This window comes from Galeopterus variegatus, unplaced genomic scaffold (assembly GCF_000696425.1).
Source record: "Galeopterus variegatus unplaced genomic scaffold, G_variegatus-3.0.2 Scaffold224, whole genome shotgun sequence".
NCBI classification, from domain to species: Eukaryota; Metazoa; Chordata; class Mammalia; order Dermoptera; family Cynocephalidae; genus Galeopterus; species Galeopterus variegatus.
In genome coordinates this window covers 702,987-725,476 of record NW_007726335.1, presented here as the reverse complement: position 1 = coordinate 725,476, position 22,490 = coordinate 702,987, and the positions used below count along the sequence as shown (strand labels likewise).

Below are 22,490 nucleotides of genomic sequence, written 5' to 3'. Positions count from 1 at the left end.
TATTTGTTCAAATAACAAATATGTAAACTGAATAACAGATGAATAACAAAATACTCTGTAGAAAATAAGGCTTCAAATTTTCACAAAAACTGGAGATGTAAAAATTATTAAAATTTCCTTTTTCATTTTATAATCTATGATTATTTGAAATAGCTCTTTAAAGTCTTCCATAAGCATGCAAATATCAAATTAATTTCAACAGAGGAAGATGAATACATTTTTCAAAGGCAAATTAATTTCTAAACAAATCAACAAGTCCATTCAATAAAAAGAAATCAAGAACAGAAATTAAATATCTAAGTTTATACCCCACATGTATGTATAAAAAAATTATCTTTAAAAGAAAAAATCTAAGTTTAGCAACATAAACTGCATTTAAAAAATTTAGGCCGGCCCAGTGGCGCACTGGAGAGTGCGCCAGTTGGGAGCGCGGCAGCGCTCCCGCTGAGGGTTCGGATCCCATGTGGAGACCAGTTCCCACTCACTGGCTGAGCGCGGTGCGGGCACAACACCGAGGGTTGCAATCCCGTTGCCGGTCCCCGGTACAGGTGCGACACCGAGGGTTGTGATCCCGTTACTGGTCAGTAAAAAAGACAAAAAGGAAAAAAAACAAAAAATCAATAAAAGAGGATATAATCACAAGAGCACTTCAAAAAAGTGTGGAAAAATAGAATTGAAAGATAATGGGAATCTTTCCATGGACTTTAAAAAAATTTTTCCTTTTTTTTTTTTAAGACTAAGATCATAGAAAATATGTTCTCTGACCACAATAACAGAAGGAAATTTAGAAAACTCACATATGTGTGGAAATTAAACAACTTTCTCCTAAATAAACAATGGGTAAAAAGAAAAATCACAGGGAAATTAGAGAGAACTTTGAGATAAAAATCAAAGCACACTATATCAAAATTTATGGGATGCAGGGCTCATGCAGTGCTTAGAGGAAAATTTATGCTTGTAAACACCTATATTAAAAATGAGAAAAATCTCAAATCAGTAATGTAAATTTCTACCTTAATAGAAAAAGTAGAGCAAACTAAACCAAAAGCAAATATAAGTAGGAAATAACAAAGATTACAACAGAAATATATGAAATAGGGAATTAAAAAATAATAGAGAAAATCAACAAAACCAAAAGTTGATTTTTTAAAAAGATCAACAAAATTTGCAAACCTTTGTCTAGATTGACAAAAAAAAAAAAAAAAAAAAAGACCAAAATTACTATAATCAGAAATAAAGTAAAGGCATTATTAAATTGTCACTACGGCTTTTTGTGGTGGTAAGATTTAGTTTTTTTCTCTTTCTCATTTGTATTTTTGTTCTACCAGTGGGTTTTGTTCTTTCTTGTGTATTTGGGGTAGTGATTATCGTTTTCTGGATTCCAGATGCAGGATTTCCTTGAGGATTTCTTGTGGGGCTGGTTGTGTGGTAGTGAACTCCCGCAGCTTTTTTTTGTCTGGAAAATACACTATTTGGACCTCATTTCTGAAAGATAGCCTTGCTGGGTATAGTATTCTTGGCTGGCAGTTTCTTTTCTTTTAGTGTTTTGGATATATCACTGCATTTTCTTCTGGCCTGTAGAGTTTCTGTTGAGAAGTCTGCTGCTAGTCTGATAGGGGCTCCCCTATAGGTGACAACAGTTTTTCCTGTTTCTTTTAAGATTCTCTCTGTCTTTGAGCTTGAAGATCAGAAATTGTTTTTCCGCTTTTTCTAGCCTACCACTTAAGCTATCAGTTATGTTTTTTATTTTGTTGAGTGAATCTTTCAGTTCCATGAATTCTGCTACATTCTTTTTAAGGTTTTAATGTCTTTGTAAATTTCTTCTTCTCATCCAGGATTTTTTTTTTTCTCATTTCATTATGTTGTCTACTGAGACTTCTCATATCTCAGTGCATTTCCTTAAAATTGTTGCTCAGAACTCCTCAGTCATTTCAATGGTTTCCTGCTCTATAGGGTCTGGTATTTGAGAATTACCATATTCTTTTGGTGGTGTCATATTTTCTTAGGTTTCTTATTTCTAGTATCTCTATGTTGATGTCTGGTCATCTGGTAGAACAGTTGCTTCTTCTATTATTCTGGAGTGGGCTTTGAGGAGAGAGACATCTTCTTTTCTTGGTCTCTGCTAGTGACTCTCCTTGTGTCAATGCAGTCGAGTGTCCAGTGGCCACCTGCACAGTGGCTGTGGCTGCTGCTGTGGTGTTGAACTGCTTTTTTGGCAGCTGTGGCTATGGAAGAGGCTGTGGTGGGCCACCCACATGTAAGTGGTGTTTTCGGTGTGCTCTCTTGCCTGCTTTTGGGTAGGGGCCACTGCCTTTGGCTCCTTGCCTAGGATTCTGGGCATGCTTTCTTGCTTGCTTCTGGGTGGAGGGGGCTGTGGCCTTTGGCTCCCTGTCTGGAACCCCGAGCATACTCTCTTGCCTGCTTCTGGGTTGGGGAAGCTGTAGCCCCCAGCTCCTTGCCTAGGTCCCCAGGTGTGCTCTCTTGTCTGCTTCTGGGTGGAGGGGGCTGCAGCCCTTGACTCCTTGCCAATACCTTGTATTTTACATTTTAGTTGCTATTGTAAATATTATCTATTCCAGGAGATTCTTGGTCAATTTTTATTTTTTATAACTGAAGCCTCCTAATATCATACAATAAATAATTTTTCCTCTCTTGGGAAACATGTGGGATTGGCAAACTCTGACTGTGGCCTCTTCTACTTAAATGACACAAGGTCATCTCCTTAAAAGTAATCAGGATGCCCAAGATCTGTGTGTACCTTTTGCGAAAGAGAAATTTTATAATTTTAATGAATAAAACATCTAAATGCTTGTTAGGTTTTGCTGTGAGAACTCGTTCTTCCTAAAATTATGATTTCTTATTGCTTAATATCTCTTTTTAAGACAGAAAGATATGCACATTTAACCTTCTGAAACAGAGTAAATTGAATCTCAATCTGACAATCATTTTGCCCAAAGGAAAATAATAAAAGGGGTAATAAACTATTCCCCTAGAGCAAACTATCCTCCAGCTAAAAGCATAACGTCTGTTATCTATCCCTAAAAAACAGGAGAGAAGGTTCCTATCTTCTTAGACATTTGAGAAAATCATAAATTTCATTAGTGTATTAGTCTGTTTTTGTTGCTTGTAATAAAGTACACTGAACTGGGTGATTTATAAAGAAAATAAAATTTATTGCTTACAGTTTCTGAGGCTGGGAAGTCCAAAGTCCATCTGGTGGTGGCAACAGTGATCCAGGGGTCTCACATTGCAAGATGGTGGAAGCAGAGAGAGCAGAGAGAGAGAGAAAGAGAGAAAGACTCTCCTTTTAAAGTCCTCAGAACCATGCCCCCAACCACCATTTTTAATCCATTCTCTACTCCATGGTCCTACAATCCAATCACCTCTTCAAGGATTCACCTTTCAATTACCATAATAGGATTTCCTGCCCTCTTAATACTCACAGTGGGGGCCAAGTTTCTAATACATAAAACTTAGGAGACACAATTCAAGCTTCAGGGAATTTTGGGAGTACATAATTCAATCCACTACAATTAGGGAGGGTTGAAACTTATCTGATAGCATATGAATATTGTTTAATATTGTTTTGGACTGAAAGTAAAGGAGAAGTGATAGAATAACTCCTTGGCAGTTCTGATGTTCTAATGCCTAATGCCCTCTTAACATCCTGAAAATTTTGCCTCATTGCTTATTATTTTCCATGGAATCTTATTTACTTATTTTTAATAGGTAATATGTACATATGGCACAACAATCTAAAGTTCAAAAGTATAGTGAAATATAAGTCACCCTCCTACTCCTGTAAGCATCACCTAGTCTTTCTCCCCAAAGGCAGCCATTGTTACTGATTTATTTTCATTCTTTCCAGAAACATAACTCAGAGAGGGAGTCACTTGATTTTGGCAAGTATCCTGAGTAGTATTTTTAAAAAATTTTATTGTTTGAAATAAAGTTATTTTAAAAGCAGTCAACTTACTGAGCTCTTTTGTGGCTCTGGTAGATTTCCAATTGGTTCTCTTGGGTTTTCTAGGTAGACAGATATCAACAGCATGTGATTTTGGCAAAGTGAAAACAGTTATGGAGAGAAACTTGGGTTGAATCCTGATTTTTCCAGCTACTGGCTGTCTGATCTTAAATCAAGGCTTTAAAAAATGTTGGCACTGTCCAAAGGCAGCACATAGGTACAAAGTGGTCCTCCCACCCCAGGTGTGGTGGGTGGAGTGGGCAGAGGCTACACAGGGCCAGATACTGCCCCTTGGCCCTCTCCTGGGTTTGTTTCACCTGGACCTGTGGATAAAGCCAGAGGGCTTTGATCTCAAGGTTTTCTAACAACCCAGAGACCAGCAGGAGCTACTGTAAAGGAAACCGTAAACTAGAATAACCTTTTCTATCTCCATGAACAGAGTGTGGGTTATTTTTGCTGAGGACAGATTAAAATAGATTTTATTGTTTGAGATCAGGGATTTACAGAAAGGCTTTGAAGAGCTGCTGATTATCAGTGAGGCCCTATAAATTCCCCACTGTGATAGTGAGTGAAACAGTCTGGCACAATGGGGATGTGTATAGGTTTTCTCAGAGCTGGGGCCCACTGCCAGGCAGGGAGTTGGTGGTGTTTGGTGCTGGCGTTTGGTGATGGGTGGTACTAAGAAAAAACTGTGGTTAGTGAGGGGAAAAGAAAAGAACCACATTCTCACTTGTCCATGCAGTTTTATCAGTTTGAAGGGATGCCCCAAAACATCTCAGGGACCCTTGATCCCTTTAACCACTCAGGGTTTCGAAAAGGTGACTGGAGGTATGGGTTATCTAGTTTGTTTATATGACACATGTGTGTGTGTGTGTGTGTGTGTGTGTATATATTTTTTTTTTTTTTCCAGCAGGACCTTCATATTTTATACTACCAGGAGAAGACAGACCTGAAGTGATGTGTCAATATATGCATGTTCTGCCAGGCTATAGTAAAATGTGACAGGCATGCATTGTCACAACAAGGGTGAGCTTAGACTCTGAAGGGATATTGGCTCTGCTTAGTAATTATCAAGCTTGAACTATCCTGGGGTTCAGCTGTTATAAGAGGTTTATGGGAAACTATTCCAGGCTTGCTAAACCACTGAGTAACTTAACAGGCGCAAAGTAAGGATGCCTCAGGAGTGGAAAGAGAAGCAGCCCCACTGTGGGAGCTTGAGATTAGATTTTTAGAACCCTGATGGGCTTGGTATTTGTTTGTTTGGGGTTTTTTGTTTGTTTGGGGTTTTTTGTTTGTTTTGGTTTTTTTGGCGGCTGGTCAGTATGGGGATCCAAACACTTGACCTTGGTGTTACCAGCATCACACTCTCCCAAGTGAGCTAACTGGCCAGCTGGTGATGGGCTCTGTAATGTGTTATGCTGTGGCATTTGCTTCCCTGATGAACCCATAGGTACTAAATTTGAAGGCTATAGTGTTCAGAGTAATTGGCTTCTTGGCAATTAGTCTAAGCTCAACATGATGATTCTACTCTCCTTGCCAGTGATGGGCAAAGAGGGGTGTTTGCTGGTTGCCTCTGGGAAAGCTTCCATTCCTTTGAAAGAACAGATACAAGAATAAGACAGCCCCTCAGGAGCCCACCTGAGGACAAAGCCCATACAGTGAGCAGGGTAGAGCTGAGGGATCACACAACCTGGGCCCCATCGGCACTGTCGAGCTAGAGCTTACACTGCTCATGGTGTCCACTCCACCCTGGCGCCTGTTATGTTAGACAACTCAGTGAGCTGCTCTGGAGCCAAAGGAGGGACCAAAGGGGAAAATAGGGTGCACCAGCCCGAAAAGACCTGGACCTCCCCCAAGGGCATTAATATTTTGCTTTGAGTCTGCAAAACTAGAATTTTCTGTGGAACCTGGAATGCAACAGTGGAAATAATCTTACCTAGGAAGCTAGAGAAACTTGGGGCCAATATGAACTGATCTTTTAGCTTCAATGGCTGAGAAAGCCACGTCTGATGGGAGGCTTAGCTAGCTGCTCTGAGACCCCACAGAGAAGTGAAGTCCTGGAGCTGGGATTCGTACACTTCTTACCTCTGGGACCACAGGATTGGAGACCAACAAGCATTCTGGAGGTGCCACGTCATTTCACTCATTCTTCACAAGGTTATCCCATAGCCAAATGCTATAGGAGAGCCATGTCTCAGTATGTAGGGCTGGGGGGACCCTGCTAAAACTCCGCCCAAATAAAAAAAGAGACTTTGAGAGTGACTGCATGAAGTCCCTCAGGTAGCTGGCAGTTCTGTAATCATGGGTAAGTTTTTTTCTGTTTGTTTAATGGTTCAACAAATATTTTTGGAGTATCTGGTATGTGGTGGGACTGAGACTGTTATAAAGGTTTTAGTGATTTCAAACACATTTAGTTTATGTTTTAGAGTGAAATGCATTTCAGTGCTATTTTAATGCTAATCCCATTTTTTTTTAAGAAAATGTAATTTTATTAATATTTTTTAACATTCTAGGATGTTGTTGCGGAGCAGTTGGGAGGGAGGGGGAGAGGGGAAAGTGGAAGGAAATATGGTAGAAGAAGGAGGAAGGAGGATGGGTGGGATTGAGGCCTGTCACACCCCTCTTATTCCTACAGGGGAGGCTGTGGGACTTCCAGCAGTGGCTTGGTCATTGCCGGGCTGGGTGCAGATGTCAGGGAGATGTGGCAAAAGCCCTCATCCCCCACCACCCCAGCTTGGGGTGCTTCCTGTGGTGGCTTGGTGGTTGTTGCTGGGCTGACTGCGTGTGGCGGGGGCATGGCTGAGGCCCAAGGTCCCCCGCTGCCCCAGCTCAGGAGAGCCTGGGGCGCTTCCTGTGGCAGCTCTGTGGTCATTGCTGGGGTGGTTGTACGTGTTGGGGTGTGGTGGAGGCCCTTGTCCCCCACCCTTGGGACTGGTTTGGGGTGTCAGGAGGCACTGCTGAGGCCCCTGGCCCTCCCCACTTTCTGGCTTGGTAGCCCAGGGGACTTCTGATCCTTCTAGGTGTTATAGGTGTTCTTTGGTGAAATGAGATCTTTACTAGTTAATATCAAACTTTGTCTCTGGTTGTGGGTACTTTGTTTTTTCTTTCAGGTATTAATCCCATTAAGTTCTGGCTAGCAACCCAACCCCATGAAACTGATATGACCACTTTGAAGAGGTTGTCTGACCATTCCAGGGTTAAGTTGCATTACTGTAAGGTGGAAACAATGGAGCGAGGCAGGCTTAGAGCAGATGTGCCTTCCAGGACATGTAGGAGTTCCAGACAACAGCAACACCTGGACGATGGCCAATCTGTAACGAAGGGGGACCAGGAAGAAGTTAACTAAGTGCACGGCAGACCGGAGATAGTAGTCAGTGATGAGGGCATCAAAATAATCCCGCTGTTGTTTGGCCCAATTGCCCTGGGCTGACAGTCCATTGAGTGTCCCTACTAGTGGGAGGAAGCAGCCTAGAAAACAAGGAGGTAAGCCCCCCTGATCCAACAATATCTTCGTTAGTGTATCCACCTTGGTGGTGCCAGGAATGAACTGATCCGAAACCTTATACCAGCCTCCTACTACAGAGCCCACTAAGCCACAGCCCAGGGATACCATCATCAGGGTCCGGCCCATCTGGTGTTCTTGCAGACGCTGTCTTTCCACCAGTTGCTGTGAGATAATGTCATCTACGTCTATCAGGACCCAGCTGTCAGGACCTGTACTTTCCATGGGTAAGCAGCCAGCGCCCACTGGTATGTCTTTATTGCTATGTTATTTAGCTACACAGGTATCTGTTAGATCTTCATTATAAAGTACATCTTTATTCTTATAAAGGGAGAGATTTTGGTCCACTGTAGAGAAGAGCATTCTAACAGTCTATCCACAGTCTTTTTATTCTTATAAATTGCCTACTTAGTCTGATTTAATAATTTTTGCCTTGAAATCATATTAGGCAAGATCATTAGAATAGGTAAGATCATTATCTCTACTTTCTCCCTCTCTCTCTTTCTTCCTTCCTCCATTCCTTCCTACTTCCCTCCCTCCCTCTCCCTTTCTTTCTTTCTCTTTTTTCTTCCTTCCTTCTTTCTTTATCTCTTTCTCTTTCTTCCTCCCCTCCCCCTTCTATCTTTTTCTCTCTCTCTTTCTACCGCATTTACCTGGTGTATCTTTGCCCGTCCTTTATCTTTCAAACGTTTTGAGTCTCCTTGCTTTAGGCATGCCTCTTGCATTCTGGGGATAATCTGTACTTTTAACATTTGGCCAGCTTGGAGCTGAAGATGTCCTGAGTAGTGCCCCACTGGCCTGGGAATTTGCCTGTTTGGTGGAGGCCTTTTTTTTGGTTTGATTATTTGTGTTTTTGAAAATGTCTCTATTTCATGTTCATCCTTCCACCTTTTCTGGTGCTTTACTTCCCAAGTTTTAATTATGAAAATTTTCAAACAGAGAGAAGATGAGCAAAACAAGGACAATGGCCAACTTACACTAGATTCCACAATTGTTAACATTTTGTCATGTTTACTTTATTTCTCTTTATATATCTATCGAGGCATATCTATCTATTTCTAAATCTATATTGCTATATTATTCAAAAGTAAGTCATAGACATCATGATACTCTACCCAATACACTACAGTGTGTATCTCCTAAGACTAAGAACCATCTCCTACATAACCACAATGCCATTGTTACATACAAAAACTAATCATGGCGAAAATCTTTTAAAACTCTGTTTCATTGTGGGAAGTTCTCCTAGTAGTCTGGAATTATAGGGATGCAAGTGGCTTGCGGGAGGCAGTAATCCCATCCTGATCATGCCCTGTCCCAGGAAGACAAGAACAAGGAGGAGATCATAACTGGCTTTAAGTATTTGAAGGGCTGTCATGTGGAAGAGTGAGCAGACTTTCCCTTTGGAGCTACAGAGGAGAGCATTTGGAATGAAAAGTGGAAGTTTCAAGGAGGCAAATTGAACCTGGAATGGGGCTGCCAGCCTCATTCAGTTCTCTGTCCCTGGAGATATTCAGAGAAAATTGGATTGCCCCTTCTCTGGGATGCTGTGGAGAGGAATCATGTTGGATAGAAAACTGGCCTATAGTACTTTTAAGTCTCTTCCAATAATTCTTAGGGAGCACAGAAAAGAAGTTCCAAAGAGACCCAACCTGATAAACAGGTTATAACCTAATTATAATGGCTCTAGTCCATTTTGCTTACCCCAAACAAAGCAGATTGATCCTATATGTTTATTTATTATTATTATTATTATTATTATTATTATTATTATTATTATTATTAGTGACTGGCCAGTACAGGGACTGAACCCTGGACTTTGGTGTTATCAGCACCATGCTCTAACCAATTGAGCTAACCAGCCAGTCCCCTGTGTGTCTTTTAAGAATGGATTTTTTTTTCTCTGCTGTTCAATGGCTGACCATCTCACAGCCCTGGTTGTCTTTGGTAAATCTAGCAAATACTCTTTCTTGTATTTTATGTTGGCTTGCAGAAAGGGCCAGAGAACTCTGCCTTCTTTAAAGAGGAAGGCCTTTTCAATTCGGCAAAAGATTAGAGATAGAAAAAGATGAATAAATGAAATAAATTCACACTCTGTGTTTATTCCCTTTTACCCCAGCTCAAATATCTGAATGGGTCTCTTTTCTTTTTTACTAACTGCAAAATAGAAGGCCTCAGGGGATGTATCAATGGAAGTAAAAGTAGCTTAGGTTGAATTTTTATCTATGTCAGATAACATGCTTCTGGAGATAAGAAGCAGTAATAGTTATTTTCAGAACTTTATGGGAATTCGTTCAGGAAACTAATGAATGGGTATCACTGACAAGCTTTCCAAAGTGGAAATTATATGAAACTCTCATCTGACAGAAAAGGGTAACAGAAGAGAAAGCCTGGACTTTTGCTTTTTTGCTTTGTGTGTGTGTGTGTGTGTGTGTGTGTGTGTGTGTGTGTGTGTGTGTTAACGTCAGTTTTAAAGGAGATTCACATTTTCACTGTTCCATTGAAGCGAATTCAATTTTATGCAGGAAGTGGCTGAATGGAATTATATTTCTAGGAAGTCACACAGTGAAGTGGAAAGTACAAGTAATTCTTGACCCAGCTCTGCTATTAACTGGCCTGGACAAGTTCCTATCCCTAGCTAGCCATATTTCAGCTTCCTAGGCTATAGAATGTACTGTGTACATTTACAGACCCAAAGAAGGCAAATGAGATAATGGTGATTTTAAAAAGTTGAGTATATAGAATTACATAAATGTGAGATATTGAATTGGTTGTCATCTTAAGGATATCCCAGGCCTACTGGCTAAAAGTGAAGTAAGGACTTTCCTACTTAGTATAACAAGCTCAGGAGGTCTTATCCTCAAGCAGATAAGATGTGGAGTAAAACTATTTTAAACAGACCTGATTTCTAAAGCAGGGTGAGGTTTGGTTAGAAACGGATAAGATAAATGTATTTAATACAGATGTGTTCCAATCTGGTATCAAGGACTTGGCAAATGGTTCTTGGTTAACACCTATTTCTCTCAAATTCCTGAATGGCTTCCCATCTGGATCTGGAAGTCCCACAGCTGCTTTCCTCATAGGTCTATTCTTGACTTGCCTATGATAACAATTTTTTATATGTTTTTCTATTTTGTTCTCCATCTAGAGGTCCTTTTCCCTACCTCTGCCCCTCTGTCCAAATATCTTTTTTTTTTTTTTTTTTTAAAGATGACCCGCAAGGGGATCTCAACCCTGGACTTGGTGTTGTCAGCACCACGCTCAACCAGTGAGCGAACCGGCCATCCCTATATGGGATCCGAACCCGTGGCCTTAGTGTTATCAGCACCGCACTCTCCTGAGTGAGCCATGGGCAGGCCCTCTGTCCAAATATCTTAATCGTGATTCCAAAGAAGGCAGAAGCTAGGTTTTTGCCATTTTACTTGTACTGAGTCTCAGAGCCCCACTCAGTCTGGAGCAAGGTGTGAATGAGTGCAGTATAATGAAGTTCCATGGAGGATGATGATGATGATGATGATGAACAGAGGGGGCGTGATTTTCACAGTCAGGAGCTCTTGGTTTCTGTGGCACTTCAGTATTCTTCTCTGTGATGTGTAGTGTTTCAGGATGGCAGCATGCTGTGAACAAAGAAAATTGTGTTCTGTAGTCTCTTTAGATATGCTGTGACTTGGCATGGGCTGAAAGCAAATCATGCACCTGCATAACCTTTTCAGCTTGACAAAGAATCATGTCTCTCTCCTGCTCCCCCTCCCCACCCTCTGCAGGAAATATTCCCAGACAACAGTACAAACAAGCCTTAATGAAGTCTTTCCTCAGATCCCGACATCTTTTCCTTCAACCTTTTCTTGGGTTTAGATGTGTAATTAAGAGGAAAGTGGAGAAATAAAATCAGGTATAAGATGCAGCTGGGAATTGAGAGCTACCTAATGGCAAGTAAAGACCAGGACCTCTGCCTTGGCAGCTCTTTTGACAGTTTAAAGAGAGCAAGAGACATGGTAAAATGATGGAGGAATTAAGATGCTTTCGATGGAAAAATTGCTTGCAATTAAATGAGAACGTTTTCTCAGAGCTTTTGAGTTTCTTGTATTTTTGTCTTTTTGTCTCCAAATAAGAGAATTTCAATGCCTTTCAGCCGGTATTTAAAGATAATATATGGGAGGTACCTAGTGCTTCCTTGGGAAGTCTAGGAACACATCCTTACAATTATATGCAAAATTTTGGGCTTTGTGTACTTATCTGAAAAGAGTCCATAGATTTTATCATGGGGTTCAAGACCCACCTCTTTCCCCAAAGTTTAAGAACCACTGGTATTAGATAACAGAGAGAAGGGTCTAGAGACAAAATCTGGAAGGATGGCTACATTTGGAAGCCATGAAGAGAGGGTGGAGACTATATAAGTTAGAGAAAGAGGGCAGCCCCGGGGGGAGTGGGTAGGGTGGTTAAGCTCATGCACTCTGGAATTAGTTACACCTGAGCTCAGAGCCTCGCGCCTCCATCTTTAACTGCGCTGGCTGTGACCTGAGGCAAGTTACACTGTAAGCCTCAGTTTTTCCATCTATAAAATGGTATGATAGAATCTACGTCATAGAGTTGTTGCAAGGATTAAGTGAGGTCATCCACGTAGCATGCCTCCCTGCTTCCCTATTGATTTGATGTGTGTGTGGTGTGTTTTTGTATGGTCTCTGTCTCTACACAAGTATTTTGGCATTTTCCTGCCTACTTCATGCCTCCTTCTAGACCAAATGCAGGCCACAGAAGGCTTGGTGTTATGTTCTGCTATCTGTTTTTTTCTGTTTTGTGTTTAGAAAAATAATCAGTGTGAGCTGGTGTCCTTGGCTGAATATTCTCCTTTCAGCTCCTCCAAGGCCTGTTTGCTGGCTAGGCTGAGAGTCACATATTTGCACTTTTCCAACCAGGGTAGGGAGCAGTAGAGGCTAGGGACTTGGCATGTGGAGCCAAGCTAACCAGCTACCTTTGGGAAGGAGAGACCAAATCAGACCTGGGACGGGAGAGCCTGTCTTCTGCAGTGCCCCAGATAGCAGCAGCCTCAGGCAGCCTCAGAAGCTGCCTCTGTGGCCTACTTCATTTTGTAATTTGCATGATAGGCCAGAAGATGGAGCTCTTAACCTTGGAGTCAAGAGCCAAAGGCTCTGACTTTTTCCACATTTATTTCTATTTTTTAAATTTATTTTTATTAATTTTTAAATTTTTTATTGATGGTGAATATTCATGGAATACAAAGCTGATTGTCACCACTCGTGCCCAAGATGTGATGGCCAGATCCATACTGGCAGCATGCCCATTACCACAAATTGCGATGATACCCTGTGTCCCACACTCAAGCAGTTATCCCAGGAGGTTATCCCTGACCTCCCTCCCCATCCTCCTTTCCCCACTCCACTTTGTATCCCTGGGTATTCTCTCTCTGTCTACAAGTCCAACACACCACTGTGGTCTTTCTTTCCTTCCTTCTTTCTCACTTAGCTCCCACTTATGAGTGAGTACATGTGGTATTTATCCGTCTATGCTTTGCTTATTTCACTCAACATAAGCTTCTCCAAGCTCATCCGTGTTGTTGCAAATGGGAGAATTTCATTCTTTTTTATGGCAGAATAGTATTCCATAGTGTGTATATACTACATTTTCCTTATCCAATAGTCTGTCAATGGACATTTAGGTTGGTTCCATATCTTGGCTACTGTAAACAGAGCTGTGATGAACATCGGAGTGCAGGTATCTCTTTGACATGATGATTTCAATTCCTTTGGGTATATACCCAGAAGGGGGATTGCTGGATCATACAGATCTATCTGTAGTTGTTTGAGAAACCTCCATAGTGTTTTCCATAGTGATTGTACTAATTTACAGTCCCATCAACAGTGTAGGAGCATTCCCTTCTTTCCACATCCTCGCCATCATTTGTTATTCTCCGTCTTTTTGATTATAGCCAGTCTAACTGGGGTGAGGTGGTATCTCAGTGTGGTTTTAATTTGCATTTCCCTGATGACTAGTGATGTTGAGCATTCTTTCATGTACCTGTTGGCCATTTGTATGTCTTCCTTTAAAAAATGTCTATTCAGCTCCTTTGCCCACTTTTTAATTGGGTTATTTGTTTTTTACTGTGTAATTGCTTGAGTTCCTTGTATATTATAGATATTAGTCTCTTGTCAGATGCATAGTTAGTAAAAATTTTCTCCCGCTCTGTAGGTTGCATTTCACTCTGCTGATTGTTTCCTTTGCTGTGCAGAGGCTTTTCAGTTTGATATAGTCCCATTTGTTTATGTTTTCTTTTGTTGCTTGTGCTTTTGGGCTCATGTTCATAAAGTCTTTGCCCAGACCTAGCATATGACAAGCCCACTGCCAGTATCATTCTGAATGGGGAAAAACTGAAGGCTTTTCCTTTAAGAACAGGAATGAGACAAGGATGCCCACTCTCACCACTTATATTTAACATAGTACTGGAGGTACTAGCCAGAGCAGTCAGGCAAGACAAAGAAATAAAGGGCATCCAGATTGGAAAAGATAAAGTCAGACTGTCCCTTTTTGCAGATGACATGATATTATATATAGAAAAATTTAGACTCTATCAAAAAACTCCTAGAGCTGCTTAATAATTTCAATAATGTTGCAGGGTACAAAAAATTTTTCCACATTTGAACTAGAGGAAAATCAGATCCACCAGAGATCCTAGGAATCACTTCTCTCTCCTCATTCCTCTCCCTACCCTGCACACTTCACTTCTACCAGGGCTGGGATCTGTCTTCTTGGGGAGTGGGGAATGTGAGCACATCTTCCCTTCGGCCACCATCCTTGGCCCCTCTTGAATTACCACATTGCCAGAGTCGGTGTAACTGACTCCTTCTGCCTCAGGTTTCCCCCTCTAATCCATCCTGTCCTCATGGCAGATTTCAGAGATGGTCTCAGTTTAATTGTGTATGTTGACCTAAAAAAGAAACAGACCGAATACATATAGCAAGGATTTGTTTAGCCAATATGATGACTGCAACCCAGAAGACACATAGATCAGGAAGCCCTGAAAAATATGTTCCGAAGAGGGCCAGCAGAGCTTAACATTTCACAAGAAGGGGAAGGGTCAAAAGAGAAAAAGACAGCCCTGCCTAATTACTTCATCAGGTTTTCTGTTGGTTGTATATTGACACATAAATTTACCTAATAAATAATACTAGGTAACAATTGTACACACAGGGGTTTAGGGTAAGGGTAATAAGAAGTATTCTAGGTTATTTTCTGGCTTTCTGGCATCATATGGCTGCTTCTAAGTAAAATGGTCTTATGATAATGTTTTCCAAGACAGGTGGACTTGATTACTGACTCATCCCAGATCTCCCAAAGCACTATAATTTGGTTGACCTGGGCAGAGCAGATTCTTTTGGTGATCATGTAGCATAGTGACCTAGAACTCTAGAATCAGACAGTCTTGCCCTTGACTCATCTCATCAGGTGAAGCTTTCCACACCTCCTCAGAGAAGCTCTCCCTGACCACTTTCTATAAAGTAGCTCTCCTAATCCTCCATGCCAGTTACTCTCTATCACATTACTCTGTCGTTTACTTCATAGTAGCTATTACAACTTGTAGTATCTTGTTTACTGTCTCCCTACTAAATTTTAAGGGTCAAGAGGGCAAGGACTCTATTTGTCTTATTGCTATTTTCCCAAAACCCAACATGGCTGGATACATAGGTTCTCAGTAAATGTGTTTTGAATTAATAAATGAATGGTTGAATCTCCACTTAATGACTGCCTGACCTTGAAGGAGTTGCTTAACTTCTTTGAGCCTCAGTTTTCTTACCAGTAAAATGGAGAAATAATAGAGATTTTATGACTATAAAATGACACGATGAATTTATACCACTAAACTCAGGTCCGGGTGCATTTTTAGGAAGAGTTCCCTAAAACCTTCAGCAATGTCCTACTTTCTATGACATAAGAAAAATAAAGTCTGAACTAATTAGCCAGCTCACCACAATTTGACCACAGCCTTTCTTTATCACAACTTTTACTTCCTACTGCTCTTCTCAACAGCTTTCTTCTTTGGCCCAAATCATGGCTACCCTGAATGGGCTATGTTCATTACTGCTCTTAAATCTTTGTCCAAGACTTGAGATGCTTGTTCTCCTTATCTTGGCTCAATTAAATATAACCTATATATTCAGTCTTAATTCAAACTCATGTCCTCTGTGTTACTTTCCTGAAGTGCCCCTAGTCATAAAGATAATTTTCTCTTGTGAATTTTTATAATCTTTGTCATCCATATTACTCATATGGCTCTTATTCTATGTTCTACGAGCTTGTCATTACATTAACATATATCTTGTTTCCCTGTTTAGACTATTTAGCTCCTGGAGAGGTGTATTATGTTTCAGATTTCTCGGCATCTTCAGTGCAATTACAGCATGAACATAGTAGATGTTCAATACATTTCTGATGAGATTGAATTAAAAGTAGGTATATTTACTAACTGCTTTCTATATGCCCGGCATTCCTTGAGGCTCTGTGGAATATATAGAAAGATATAAGAAAAATAATCATTGCTTTTAACGAACTTATGATGTTGTAGTAAACTAAAATCAACATACAAAATACTTAAATAATCACAGCATGGTAACTGCTATAAGGAAGGTATGAAGTGCTATGAAGATTCGGAGGAGGGGGAAATGACATCAGGTAGGGATGTCAGGGAGAGTGGAATAAAGAAAGGCTTCTTGGAAGAAGTGGTCTTTATTAAAAAAAGAAAGAAAAAAGAAAGAAAAAGGTGGCCTCTTTGAGATTGCTTTTGAAGGATGGTTAATTTTTTTTTTTGCGGCTGGCTGGTACAGGGACTGAACCCTATGCCCTGATGTTATCAGCATCATGTTCTAACCAATTGAGCTAACCAGCCAGCCTGGTTATAATTTTGATGGGGAAAAATGGGGGTGACGGTAGGATGTGAATTCCAGGATTAGTGAAGAAATGGACAGAGAGTGTGGCAATGAACAACTCAAACAGACATAATAAAACTAGACTGTTTGGCTAAAACTAAATTATTTTTTTAACCTGGTTGGAAGTTACATAGGCATTTGTACTTTTCTTTTTTTTTTTTTTTGCGGCTGGCTGGTACAGGGACTGAACCCTATGCCCTGATGTTATCAGCATCATGTTCTAACCAATTGAGCTAACCAGCCAGCCTGGTTATAATTTTGATGGGGAAAAATGGGGGTGACGGTAGGATGTGAATTCCAGGATTAGTGAAGAAATGGACAGAGAGTGTGGCAATGAACACTAAGACTCAGAAACTGGACAGGAAGATACAGGAGATCAGAAAAACGGTTCTGTTTCAGGGACACTAAAGCTCAACATTGTTTCCAATTTCAGGGCCATGCAAGAGATAGTATACAGGGGTTGAAACTTTAACATGTAGTAGACTAAGTTCACTAAGTGTAGCTTCTTTGGATGCTGAGAATTGTTTGCAATGAGTCTTTTCCCTCTAATAATGTGGACTCACCTACAGCAATGGGACAGTGCATATAAGACAAAAGGCCCCTTTCCTCCTCTTGAGGATGGAGGGTTGATTGGGTTTTAGCCAGCCTCTCTTTTAAACCCAAATCAAATAGAATGCATTACTCATGGTTTTCTAATCTTGCCTTAGATCAGTAGTTCAGTTGTTAAATAATAATTTGCCTTAGATAATTTCCTGGAAAAGTTGGAAGCATTTTTGTGGAATTACTTCAACAATCCTTAGCTCAACCGTGTCTGGGCTTTTTGCTGCCGACCTGAGACTCAGGGAGAAGACGTAACTGAGTCTAGTAAGTCTAGTGAGTCTGTGAAGGGGGCCTGAGCACTGCCTTCCTCCTTCTCTTTAATGCTCTTTAACCTGGCCACTAGCTCAGGGATTAACAATTAATTTTAGAAAGCCTTGTCCTCTCATTCTCAATTACTTCCTCTTGCAATCCCAAGGGACATTTCCCCCAAATTTAAAAATCATCTTCCAAGGAATAAAATCAGAATAGGCAAAACCGATAGTTTCCCAGTTTTCTAGGGTCAGGGACGGCCTCAGATAGAAGCACGAGATTTTCAATTTCTAACAAGCAGTTGGAAGGACCTTGCAGCCCAGAGGCCCCTGAAGGGAGGGAGACGGTTTCCACGGCAACCGCGCCCTGCAGCGGCTGGGTCCGCGGGCTCCCTCCTCCTCCCGGTAGCCCCGGGTACCGCCGGACCCCGTCCTTCCGTGCTCCGCGTCCTGATTGGCTGCCCAGGCCGCTCGCTGATTGGCTGCGGCCGACGCCTCGCGGGCCGGTGGCTGGGGAGGCGGCGGAGGTTGATGGTTGACCGTTGGCTCCAGGATAGGGGTCGCCGCTCGTGTGATCCGCTCAGACTCGACGAGGGTGCGCGGGCTGCTGATGCTCGGCCTGGAGCCCACGGGGAGACCTTGTTTGGCTCCGCCATGCCGGCCGGGAGTAACGAGGCAGACGGCGTCCTCCGCTATCAGGTAGGGCCCCGCCCCCCGCTCCTCCCCGGGGCTCAGCCTTCTCATCCTCTGCCCACCCTCCTTCCTTCTGCCCCCAAGCCCGGGCCTCCCAGGCCACTCCCTGAGGGCGAGGGGAGGCCAGCCCGGGACGCCAGGGGGCGCTCCAGGCGGTCGGGGATCTGGCCGGGGCTGTGAGAGGGTGACCTTGGGCCGAGCCTGGGAGCCGGCCCGTCACTGCCGCATCCCTTGCGCTGCCGCCGAGGAGCCCTGAAGGCCGGCGGGCGGTGACCTCTGTTCTCCTCGGGTCTTCCCCGTTGGGAGAGGCCGGCTTCTGGCCTCGCGTTGTCCTGCCGGAGCGTGGGCGAAAGGGTAGACAGGGATCTTGCTTTGGTGGGGCAGGTCTTCTCTTTGTGTGTTTATTTTTGATTCCTCAATGGCTCAGAGGAAGAGCTAGAAAGACTGTGGCGGCTGGGACCAGTTCCCTTTAGTGTGGCCAGCTTTGTGACTCCCTCCGCTCCACTGCACAGACATCTGACAAGTTCTGGGTAGGGAAGCACAAAGGGGCTGGGGAAGTGTTTAGGGTTCAGGAGCAGTGCTCGTCTAAGAGAATGAGAAAATCAGGTTCAGGTAACTGATAATGGAACTGTTGGGGTGGGTAATGTAAATAAAAGGACTAGGTATTAGAGTCTGTTGATTCAAATCCTACGTCTGCCTCACACAGGCTTTGTGACCTTGAGTAAGTCACTTGCCTCTTGGAACTTCCGTTTCCCCATCTATTAAAATGGGAATGGTAATATCTGCGTTGTTACCTCACAGGGTTGTTTTGAGGATCAGAGGAGGTGCTATTTGTGAAAGGGCTTTGCGAAATAATGTTTTTTTGTGTGTGTGACAATCAGCGAGTGAGTGATAGCTCATTGAATTCTCTCACTCCCCCTTTCTTGTGCAGTCAGGTGGTGTGGGTACTGCCCCGGAAAGAGGGCTTTATGGGGGTGGGGGTCAAGTCTGAAGTGGAGGGCTGTGAAGAGGTTGATGGACTGTCTATCAGAAAGTATGGTAGGTCTTGGAAACAAATGTCATGTTGACGTCAGAGACGGTTTCCTGAAGAAGGCAGGGGAAACGTTCCAAGTTTTGGCAAAGTGGGTGTAAGGCGCCGACTCTCCTCATCTTCCTGGTGATAGTTTGCTGCTAGAAGATCCATAATTCCTTCCTTGCTTGCTCAGTCAAAAAAGGAACAATATCTAAGATTTTGGAATTTTTTTTCTATATCTAAGCCTCTTAATTCCTACTAAGTGTATTCAATCCATATTTGGGATACAATGGTGAACAAAAATGGTCAATGTTCTTGCCCCTCCTGGAGCTTAGTGTGGTGGGTGAGAACTATTTTAAATTAATAATCACACAAATAAATATTATTACAAACTGTGATAAGTGCTTTGAGGGCCAGCCCACGGCTCACTCGGGAGAGTGTGGTGCTGATAACATCAAGGCCGAGGGTTCAGATCCCTATATAGGGATGGCCAGTTAGCTCACTTGAGAGAGTATGGTGCTGACAACACCAAGTCAAGAGTTAAGATCCCCTTACTGGTCATCTTTAAAAAAAAAAAAAAGAAATAGCAATTTTAAATCAAATAATCACACAAATGAATATGATTATTACAAACTGTGATAAGTGCTTTGATAGAAGGATAGGCAGTGCTATGAGTGTGTGTAATAGTGGTTCAAGCCTTGGTCTCAGATCAGAGAAGATTTTGTTAAGGAAGAAAATTTGGACAAAGATCTAAAGAGTGAATAAACGTCAACTGAGAGAAAAGGGGGATCAAAGGGCCTTGGAGGCAAAGAGAACAGCTTATACAAAAGTCCTGTGGCAGAAGAGGGCACATCTGGTTAGAAGACCTGAAAGAGGGCCAGTGTGGTAAAGCCATAGGGGGCAAAGAGGAATGGTATGAGGTGTATTTTGGGGTCATAACATAAAGGGCCATTGTAACCCATGCTGAGGAAGTTGATATTTATCTGAGGAACAAGGGAGAATCCACTGGAGGGATTTAAGTAGGGAGGGAAAGCGGGGGTGGGCAGGAGAGGAGAGGGTGCAAGAGAGAGTGAATGAGATCATGATCACATTTTCCTGTTGAAAGATTTCTCTGGCTGCACTGGGGAGAACAGGCTGGAACGAATGTGAGGAGACATTGTCCTAATATGCAGAATGTGTGCAGATTGTATTATTGAGGACATAATAACTCTTAGGTTTCTGTTAGTGTTCTGTGAAATAGACAATTCTGAGTACTTCTGCGATAGGATAGAAAATAGTCATCTCCTTTACATCTACTTCATGAAACTTTCATGGGTGGCGGGGTGAGAAGAGGAAAGGGAATAGAATGGAAACAGGACCTCATGAAAGCTGGAGTCAGGTAATGGGAAAATGGGAACTTGAGATATAGGGAGGAAAAGAGAATGAGGATAGGAGGAGGAAAGAAAATGGGGATGACTTGTAGGAAACACAGTCGACCAATTGACGATTACCAGTTAAGCCTCATATGTGCCAACTAGGCTGTGTGCAGGGAAGATAGACCTGCCGAGGGAGTAGATTGTGTAACCTGATGTAAACTTCTGAATATTATGCCTATGCTCCTTTCATTGGTGTGGGCTACTGTCCTAGCTTTCCAACAGTTCCCTCTGCTTGCTTTCTTGCCCTTCTATAGTCTACTCTCCACGTGGCAGACAGAGGGAGCTTTTAAAATCACAGAATGAAGCAGGTCATACCCTATCTTGAAACTCTTCAGTGGCTTCCTAGTGCATTTTAGAATAAAATGCAGACTCTGACATGGCCTACCAAGCTTTAACATGATCAGGGTCTTGTCTACCCTCCTGGGACTGCCTCTCCTCCACTCTCTCACCATGTACTGCTTCTCTGACTTTCTGTTTCTTTAATATGGCAAGCTCCTTCATACATTAGGAGCTTTGTCTTTGTCATTCCCTCTGCCTGGGGCATTCTTCTACCCAGGGCTTCTCATAACTCAACTCAAATGTCACCTCCTCAAAGTGGCTTTCCCTGACCTTCACCACTAGTCATTCTTTCATGTGATCCTGTTTTATTTCTTAATAGCTCGTATAAGTTATCTGAAGTATTCTTGTTTTGATGTCTTTATTATCTTCTCAATTAGAAGCTTCATGAGGGCAGAGATCAGGCAGAAAATCTTGTGATCTAGCACAATGCCTGGTATAAAATTGGTGCTCAGTTGCATGAGTAAATGAATGACTCTCTCATATCCAAAGCTAAGGAGCCTCTTCCTAAGGAATTCATGGCCTATTCAGCATTAGCACAGAGCAACAGAGGCCATTACTTGATTATACAAAAGCTGTCCCTTTTATGCTGCTGTGTCTTTGCTCAGGTTTTCAAGCTGGAAGATCCTTTTCCTCCTCTACATCCAGAAAATTCCATATTAACCTTCAAGGTCTGGCTCTATATCACTGTAACAGAATTCATCACTCAGTCTCCTCTGTTCACAACACCTGCCAAGGACTGTCACTTCTCCCACCCCCTACTTGTGGAACAGACATATTCATCTCTGCAGCTAACCTGATAGCTTTCTTTGTTGTTGCTGTTAACTTTGAGTGCTTGTCATGTGCCAGGCATTGTGCTAAGTGTTTTCCATGCATTATCCTATTTAATTCTCTCTATAACCCTGAGAATTATGCCCATTTTCCAAATGAGGGAACTGAGACAGAGAGAGGTTAAGTAACTTTTAGTAACTGGCAAAGCTGCCTGTAGCTCTTCCAAATCTAGGGCTGCCTCTCTCCAAAGGATGTGCCCTTAATCACTGTGCATTATTGCAGCTTGTGTCTTTGACACCTAGACCAGTGCCTGGCTCTGAGTGAACACTTAGTGTTTGGGAAGAGACTGGACTGAGGGAGGACATCTAGGAAGCCGTTGGTGTAATTTAGGATGAGTTAATGAAGGCCTATATTACTCATTTTGATGAGCTCTCGAAGTGGTTATTGAAATTTTGAGTTGAGCTCTTAAAGGGGGTAGTCATAGAGGAAGAAGATCTGAAAGCCTTAGGGAAAGCCCCTACTTTGGACTAGAACTGGGGACATTATGTAGCTTCACAATTCTCCTGATCAGGACTTTCAGAACCAAGCAGAAGTAAGTGCTGGAGGAGAAAGCTGGAGAAGTTGGAACCCTCAGCATTTGAGCCAAGTGATGCTGGGAACCAAAAGTTCAGGAAGTTCAGGAAGGGTGGAAGTGGCGGAGGTGGAAGCAAGTGAATTTATGTAGTTACCAAAGCTTTTATGTGGATCAGGCCTGCTCAGGATGGAAAATTTTGCAGATATCATCAAAATAATAAATGATGGTAAATGAGTGATAATTTAGAAGCATGGCTGATGGGAAGAGAATCACATCCCATGTCTTTTGGTGGGCCTGAAAAAACTCCAAGACGAGTTCCTGAAGGGGACCTGAATTCTAGTGCCTAGTGACTGGCCCATGTTGGAGCTCAGTAAATATTTGCTAAGTGAATGAATGAATGGCTCTGTAGAGCACTGGTCAACTGTTCTGAGGGCCA

The 22,490-nt window shown here is 42.3% G+C and overlaps 1 protein-coding gene and 1 pseudogene across 3 annotated transcripts in view; one reads left to right on the top strand and one right to left on the bottom strand.

Moving 5' to 3' along the window:
- Positions 1-7,206: 7,206 nt before the first annotated feature.
- Positions 7,207-8,191, bottom strand: LOC103585242 (annotated as a pseudogene).
- A 9,558-nt stretch (positions 8,192-17,749) lies between these two features.
- SLC4A8 (solute carrier family 4, sodium bicarbonate cotransporter, member 8) overlaps positions 17,750-22,490 on the top strand; it is a 75,141-nt gene continuing 70,400 nt past the window's right edge. For 2 of the 3 annotated variants that reach the window (XM_008566144.1, XM_008566143.1), the window contains exon 1: positions 17,854-17,952. In XM_008566144.1, the coding sequence (XP_008564366.1) occupies positions 17,908-17,952 (45 nt within the window). In that variant the 5' untranslated portion in view covers positions 17,854-17,907. Of the gene's footprint in view, positions 17,953-22,490 lie in introns of all 3 variants that reach the window. The other variant, XM_008566140.1, reaches the window with a different exon arrangement.